Source organism: Harpia harpyja, unplaced genomic scaffold, assembly GCF_026419915.1.
Source record: "Harpia harpyja isolate bHarHar1 unplaced genomic scaffold, bHarHar1 primary haplotype scaffold_55, whole genome shotgun sequence".
Classification (NCBI taxonomy): Eukaryota; Metazoa; Chordata; class Aves; order Accipitriformes; family Accipitridae; genus Harpia; species Harpia harpyja.
The window spans coordinates 495,118-503,193 of record NW_026293415.1 but is presented as its reverse complement, the minus strand read 5'-3'; the positions used below and the strand labels follow the sequence as shown (position 1 = coordinate 503,193).

The following is an 8,076-nucleotide window of genomic DNA, read 5'->3' as shown; positions in this document are numbered from 1 at the left end:
GGGACATCCATTGCAACAGCAGAAGTGGAGGTGACGTCACATGAACCACTTCTTTGCTTAGACCTAACAAGTAAAACCACAGGAGACGTTAATTCCTGCAACGGAATATCTTGCTCAAAGTTACTAAGCATACACAATTTCAACACCGAGCTGCTCCTCTTTAAGGAGATTGATTGTGCATCCCTCACCCCTTCCACCTGGACCTCCAAGCCGCACACACAGCAACCAGCTAAGAAAGCAGATAGAAACAGCAAAGTTTGCAAGAAGTCTGGTATCAAAGAGCCTCCCTCACCGAGTCTTTATGCATGAGTAACTTTTCTTTCAATCAGTTTGACAGAGGACTTGCTCCATAAACAAAGGAAAACATTTCAGTTGAATTGTTGCAGTTTGAACTTTATTTAAAACAGCTGTAATCTAAGCTGCATAGTCCTGGGGCAGTATCGAACTTCTGCAATAGCCAGGGAAACTCCAGAACAGTGACGTCACTCCGCACTGGGCCAAGCATTGAGTCAGGGTATGTTAAGGTAAAGCGTGGAATCTCACCTATGCTGGATCAAGTCCGGGAAACTAGGAACCTAACTTCTTCCTAAACTTCTTCTTAACACCCTAAGAGTGAGAGGAACAAAACAAAACAAAAGTAAGAGCAATCAAAAGATAATTCTGCAAAGCAAAAGTAAAAAAAAAAAACAACAAAACTGTGTAAAGGCATATATTTTGATATCAATTAGCTAGGTTAGTTTGAGACTAGTTGCATAAATCCATGTGCTGACCTAGAGGTTAAGGGCAAAAGAGCCTTTAACAGTCTTGGAATAATCATGTGGAAGAATTTATTTAAAAGCTTGGTAATATCACAGGGTTGTAGACTATTAGAAAACACTTACTTTTCATATTTGCTTTGCTGTTTATCTTATCACCTACTTCAGCCTTAATTCCTTCAAATTCCTGATGGATTTTTATTTACACAGGTGCTGAAGTTGTATACCTACTGTAACTAGTAGACAGAGTTGACAGTATTTAAATAGCACGGTTTTAACACAGGTCACAAAACCAAGGTAACCCTTTTACAAACTCAAGGTGTGGCTCTGCTAAAAGCCACTTAAGTTACATGGATTCTGTTACTTAATTTTAACCTGTGAGTAAACCTAAGCCTTGCACTCTGAAGTTTTGGGGGTTTTGGAGGGGAGAAGGAAGAAGAAGACCTCTCAAACCCACTAAGGGAAATTTTCTAAGAGATAAATTGCACTTGAAGCAAGCTGGAAACCAGAGGTAATGAGGAAAAAAGTAAGTATATGGTCATAGTCATATGAAGCATGAAACCAAAAAAATTCAGAAAAGAAACACCAGAAGAGGCTGGGCCTGTAATGAGATATATTATGAGTCCTGTGCAAAGGACAACATGCAGTTTATTCCTTCTGAAAAGCATCCAGTGATTAGTTTTCTCAGGGCATCCTTGATCTCATGGTTTCTCATGCTGTAGATGAGGGGGTTCAAGGCTGGAGGCACCACTGAGTACAGAACTGCCACCAGCAGGTCCAGGGATGAGGAGGAGATGGAGGGGGGCTTCAGGTAGGCAAACATGGCAGTGCTTACAAACAAGGAGACCACGGCGAGGTGAGGGAGGCAGGTGGAAAAGGCTTTGTGCTGTCCCTGCTCAGAGGGGATCCTCAGCACGGCTCTGAAGATCTGCCCATAGGACAGCACAATGAAAACAAAACACCCAAATTCAAAACAGACAGCAACTACAAGTACCCCAACTTCCCTGAGGCAGGCATCTGAGCAGGCGAGCTTGAGGATCTGGGGGATTTCACAGAAGAACTGGTCCACAGCATTACCTTGGCAGAGGGGTACTGAAAATGTATTGGCAGTGTGCAGCACAGCAGTGAGGAAACCAGTGCCCCAGGCAGCTGCTGCCATGTGGACACAAGCTCTGCTGCCCAGGAGGGTCCCATAGTGCAGGGGTTTGCAGATGGCAACGTAGCGGTCGTAGGCCATGACGGTGAGAAGAAAATACTCTGCTGACATCAAAAAGACAAACAGAAAGACCTGTGCAGCACATCCTGGGTAGGAGATGGCCCTGGTGTCCCAGAGGGAATTGGCCATGGCTTTGGGGACAGTGGTGGAGATGGATCCCAGGTCAAGGAGGGAGAGATTGAGGAGGAAGAAGTACATGGGTGTGTGCAGGTGGTGGTCACAGGCAATGGTGGTGATGATGAGGCCGTTGGTGAGGAGGGCAGCCAGGTAGATGCCCAGGAAGAGCCAGAAGTGCAAGAGCTGCAGCTTCCGTGTGCCTGCAAATGCCAGGAGGAGGAACTCAGTGATGGAGCTGCTGTTGGACATCTGCTGCCTGTCGGTGTGGAGCACTGAACAGGGAGGAAAGGGCAGTGACAAATTAGGGCATTATTTTCTGACCAAAATCAGAGCCATTTCTCATAATACATGTTCACTGCATTTTTTCCATTTCAATGAGATCTCTGTTCAGCTCTGTGGATGGAGCTCTGCTTGGTGCTGGCTGCGTGTGTCGTGAGGAGCAGTACCTCTGCATATTGGCTGCCAAGATGTCAGCCCTGCTCTGTAGCAGTGGGTTTCTGGGAATGGTGTCCATCAGTGGGTCAGTTCTGCTGTTTGAATTGGTCAGATGAAACTACTCCTAAGGTAAAAGTGCTTGTCAGCATCTGCACTCCCAGGGCTAAGAAACCACAATCAAAGCTTTGTTTGTGAGAGAGGTGGGGGTTAGAGCTCTCCACTATCTCACCTAGAGTTTTTCTTGGATTTCAGAAACCCTCATCAGTTCTGCTTCACTCGGAGAAAACAAATTGTGTCCTGCGAGGAAAGAGTACTGCCTGTGGCTTAGTGCAGAGCGAGGGGAGCTGTTCTGTCACTCTGTCTTGCTGCCAGCTACCCTAGGCTCTCACCTTTCTGAGATGGAGTGTATACACATCCCTGTGTTAACCTGAAAAGACTCCAGGCACTACTGAAAGCAGAGACACCCACTGTCCAACACCAAGAGTCTCCCCCTTTCTCAAGGTCTCTGCACCCCACTTCTTGCCAAGGACACACATGGTTCATTTCACAAACCCAGCAGCATTTCCTCAGTCATAGTGTTTCTGTGCTTCGCCATGGGACATTCAGAAAAACCAAGATGCTATGGGACAGACCTGCATCCTGGAGGGCAGCTCACAGCTTGGAAGGTCACCCCAAGAAAATAGCCAAGTGTCCTGATGATGGTATCTCAGGAAGGGAGAGTCAGCTCCTTTGATAAGGAATGATGCAGACTGCATTGCCCACCGCCCAACAGCTTGGAGGAGAGCTTGGACACCTGTAACCTTGTTCCCATGGACACAGCTGCATGGGAGGACCCACAAGATCAGTGTGTGACTCTGCAGCTGAAACTCCCACCCCAGAGCAACAGACAGCAAGAACAAGATAACAATAGAAATAACACAAACTAGTAGAGAATCAAGGAATAATGCAGTGATTGATTGGCTCAGAGAGGCAAAGGCAGAGGCAGCTGAAGCCTCAGAGAAGACTTACCCTTACCCAGCTGTACATGCCACCCCCCAGACACCAACAGAGACAGGCAGTTTTTCTCTAGTCCCTGTGCTCTACTTCAGGAGGCTCCTATCAGACTTACTGATCCCTCAGAGTTACAGCTCTGGAGTCTCAGTGACTTGTTCAAGCATGACAGCTCCTTGTCCATTTCTCCTGAAAATTCCCCAAGAGTAGGAAACTGAAAAAACTCAGGAAAGATCTTTATGATATAGTAAGCCCTGTTTCGACCTTGCCCCTGAAAGGTTGTCTTGAAATGTCCTGGGATGATGTGGAGCTGTGAGTGATCCACACAGCACCCTCTTGTCAGCAGAAGGACCCTGCCCTACTGCAAGTTGTTTTTCCACCCACAGCTTCTCCCTTTTCTACCCTTAGAGTTCCCCTGCCAGGCAGAGCACTTACCCTGACCAGTGGCAGAGTCCCTGCCCCAGCACACAGCCCCCTGGGGTGCAGGGACCCTGCTCAGAAGGACAGCCCTGGGCACCCCTGGCTGCACACCCAGCTTCACACTCCGCAGCCATCCCCGGGTGAAGGCAGCTGACATGCCCTGTCCCTCTGAGGGTGCAGCAGGGAAGCTGTGCTCCAAAACGCATCCTTTTTCTCTACACTGCACAAAGTGTGAGAATTTGCCTAAGAGATCTGATAGGGTCTGCGATGTGCCAGCTCTAGGATATCATTCCAAGAACCACAGCTGCATTGCCCTGCAGCAAGACACTTACCCTGTTAAGGGCTGTGAAAAATTGTCTCCAAGTGAGCTCTTCTCTGTCTTCCCACCCCAGACTGCCTTTAACATCTCTCTCTGCCTCACTTCTCTCCCTCGGTGCCTGCAGGCAGTGCCCTCAGCCCTGCTGCGCTTTGCAGAGGAGCTGCTCCTGGGCAGAGCTGTCTCTCTGCAGTGCTGCCTGCTTGCCATGAGCTCCCTCCAGCCCAGGAGCCCAGCCCAGCTCAGCAGCAGAGGACCAGCCCAAGGCAGCACTTGCTCTGCCCCCTCTGGGCTCCCTCCAGGTGTCCCTGGGGCTCCAGGGGAACTTGCTGGAAAACAGGCTGAAGCAATCACTGGTGTTGCCTCCCTCAGCTGGGGAGAGACACTTCTTTCCTGAAATAAAATTCTCCTCTCAGAGACAAAGTTACATCTACATGCCACATTTTTTGCTCGTGTTGTTAGACAGGATACCCAGAGAGAGGCAGGCAGGGATCTCCTTTACCCCTGCTGAGGGAAGGGATCCATGGGTCAATGGAGGCATCTCATCCTGTGTTTCTACTCATGGCATTTGAAGGAGGCTCAGCTCCCTCCCATGCACACCACAAAGCCACAGGAGGTGGGATTCCTCCTGCCTCAGTTCAGGTGTGAGCAAAATAGACACCTGCATGTGAGCTCCTTGTCTCAGCTCCCATCTGAATTAATGGAGAGGAAAGGCAGGAGTCAGGTGTTCAGATGCAAATCCCTGGTGACATTTGACCTGCCAGAGGTGGTCCAAGATACATGTAGGTAACAGCAAACTGTAATGGAGAAGTTCATAGAGACAGGGCAAAATCTTGGGAATCATGTATGAGCCTGGTGGGAAATTCCTTTGGCCAAGTGACATGACAGCTTATGCCCAACTAAAGGCCAAAAGAACCTTTTCCTACTCCTTATCTTCATGGCACTTGATACAGGTATTCATACGAATGACTGCAGTCATGTAGCGTAGCGACAGCTGGGTCTCTCTCTTTACCATCAGCTGAATTTACTATACCTCCACTGACTGTAATGGCATGTGTCCCATGTTCGTCCCCACACTGCCTAACAGAATTCAGGGCAGGTACTCTATTTAATGTCCAAATCCAGGGCCACAGAGCTACACGAGATGCCAAGGCTGGCAGGGACCGCACAGGAGCTGCTGGAAAGCAATTCCAATTCAGGGTTGGGTGAGTCATAGACGTCCCAGATGGCATCACAGAGAGTGTGATTTAGTGCCTGTTTGCCGTACACTAAAGCCATCAGTCAGAGGCATCAGTCATCAGATGCCGTCAGGGATGCAAGGTCTGCTCCTTCTCCACACAAGAGCTGCAGGCATTGCATGAACAGGAAGCATGTCACACAGGGGTTTTTACTCACTGCCTTGATGATCCAACCAATGAAAAGAACAAGAATTTTCAAAGTGTTCCTGGATACATGTCGGACATCATCCTCCCAGCACAGCAATGGTCCATATCAAAACTCAGTGGAAACTCAAAAAGGATTTCAAGGGCACCAAGATGAACTTTTTATACTTCAGGAACTGTTACAGAAGAAAAAGAGATAAGGTAGGACCACTGCTGAAATGAGGAAGAGTAGCTCTAGATAGATCTGAGGTACTCTACGTCACAGCCTCGGTTAATACCAGCCAGGTCTCCCAGGCCTTTGAGCTGTGAGGCAGGACTCTGGAGGAGAACAACCAGCAGTGGATGGGGATCAAGCGCGGGGTTACTCAGGCAAACTACACCCTTACCAGTCCCTGGGAACCATAGGGGCTGCATCCAAGGGTGCTGAGAGAGTGTGATGCAGATCATCTTAGGCCCCTTTAGATTCTGGGAACCCCAGGTGGTGTAGCATTGAATGGGCCTTCTACCTGACTGCAGCAAACCATGCAGACCCCATCCATAGAACACTGTCTCCTGTTTTGGTCATTCAGGCTACTGTAGGATTTTCATACAAGGATCAATTCTACTCATCGTCTCAACAGTCAAACAGAAATAGTGTTTTCATGAGACTGTTTTGCTGCACTGTTAGATACAGGCAAGGCCACGCAGGAGGCATGATGTCCAGTACAGAGTGGGACCTGCCTGCAGGCTCTTGTGTGATAACATGCTGCTGAGGTTGTCCTGTGGCCAAGGGATCTGTGCAGCATAACACAGGTTTGATGGTCGTGCTGTACACGCAGCAAGGTGCAGCGCAGCGACGCCCTATGTGGCAGTACATCCCCCCCCCCCATCCTGCCAGCAGCATCAAAACTTCTCCAGGAAGGGAGAAGGGGAAGAAAACTCTGGAGGCTGCAGGTTGAAATTTGAACTGGCCAATCAAGATGAGCCAGGTACATAGAGGTGACCCTCCTAGCCAATAGAATTAAATGACCACAGGTCAGATTCGACCGGGGTATAAACGGGGGTCACGCCGGAGGACACGTTGGCAGTCCTCCTCGGAGCAGCAGGTCAGCAGTCGGGGACTCCCCCTCGGGTCGGGGCACAGCCCGAGGTAACTCCTCGAGGGAGAGAGCCCTCAGCTTTTAGGTGAGTGATACGCACGTTTTGAGCCATCACTTTAAATCTTGGGAATTCTTAAGTCGGCTGTGTAGTACTAATTCTCTTTACGTCATTGAGCCTGTGGTTTTATAAGATGTTACCGGACTTCTAACTAACTTTTGCTGAAGAATAAATCTGAGTTTTAACACCTGTTGGATTTGGTTGGTCGTGCATCCGTAACAAGGACAGAGTCTCTCTCAATGGCATGAATACCCCTGGAATGGGGTGGGTGACCCTTGACTTCACATCCCTAGTTATCTCCTGAAGCTGGAGTGGGACCTGGTGGGGATCAGCACGGCGGTTATAGACACAGGTTTAAGCCCTCAAGTCCAACACCCTCCAACTGCTGGAAATGGGGAGTCTGCTGAAGACCGGTCGATATCATTGGGCCAAAGAGAAGGTTGTCAGAAATTCAAGGCTGGCCTAGGGGAGATACTGTCATTGTCTTCAGCTAACTTATTGGATAGTGCAGAGGAGAATGAGTCAGACTCTTCCCAGGTGTGCACAGTGGAAAGATGAGAAGCCATGGGAAAAAGTTGGGCCATGGGAAATTCTGACTAGGCTTAAGAGAAAGGCATCTGCACTATAAGGTCTGTCAGGCACTGGGAACATGCACCCAGAAAGGCTGTGGGATGTCCACAATGGAGATAGTCAAGCCTCAGCTAGATGTAGTGCCATGGGGGTTTTTGGATCGTAATGGATGACTACCTAATACGGGTAGAAAAGGAAGCCTGGGCAACAGCATCCAAGGTGTCCAACATTAGAGGGGATCACTCTCATTTCTGCCTTTGCTGACAATGGAGTCACAGGTACTTTACCCTGCAGGGAATGAAAAATGAGTGGGTCTAGGTATAGCAGAGTCTGCTTGAAGATGCTCCTGTGTCCCAGATACATTGGGCTTAGTGCCCGGTTGCCTATTCAAAAGAGAGCATTTCATTCACTTTGTCTCTTTTTTCCCCCTCTGTGAATCAGGGGAGCTCGTGACTTCAATGTGTGACTTGCTGTGTGCAAAGAGCGGATATGGACAGATAGAGTCCAGGGCAGGGAGTGTTTTGGGGGGTCCTGGGATCTCTGCTTACACAAAAATGTGGGTTTTGTTCATCTAAGGCTATTCGCTGTGGGAAGTGGACTTCAGAGGAGGTAACGTGGACTTAATATACAGCCGTTGAGTGTATTACATCACTGCTTGTCTGTGTACAGCTCATTCTCCAAGCAGGAGGGAGTTGGTGCCCACGGACTGAAACATGCAGCTACAGACTTCAGTGAAGA

The 8,076-nt window shown here is 48.9% G+C and overlaps 1 protein-coding gene across 1 annotated transcript; it reads right to left on the bottom strand.

Moving 5' to 3' along the window:
• Nucleotides 1–1,371: 1,371 nt before the first annotated feature.
• Nucleotides 1,372–2,337, bottom strand: LOC128138581 (olfactory receptor 14A16-like). The gene has a single exon (XM_052779784.1). The coding sequence runs from the start codon at nucleotides 2,335–2,337 to the stop codon at nucleotides 1,372–1,374; it is 966 nt and encodes a 321-aa protein (XP_052635744.1).
• Between the last annotated feature and the right edge of the window lie 5,739 nt (nucleotides 2,338–8,076).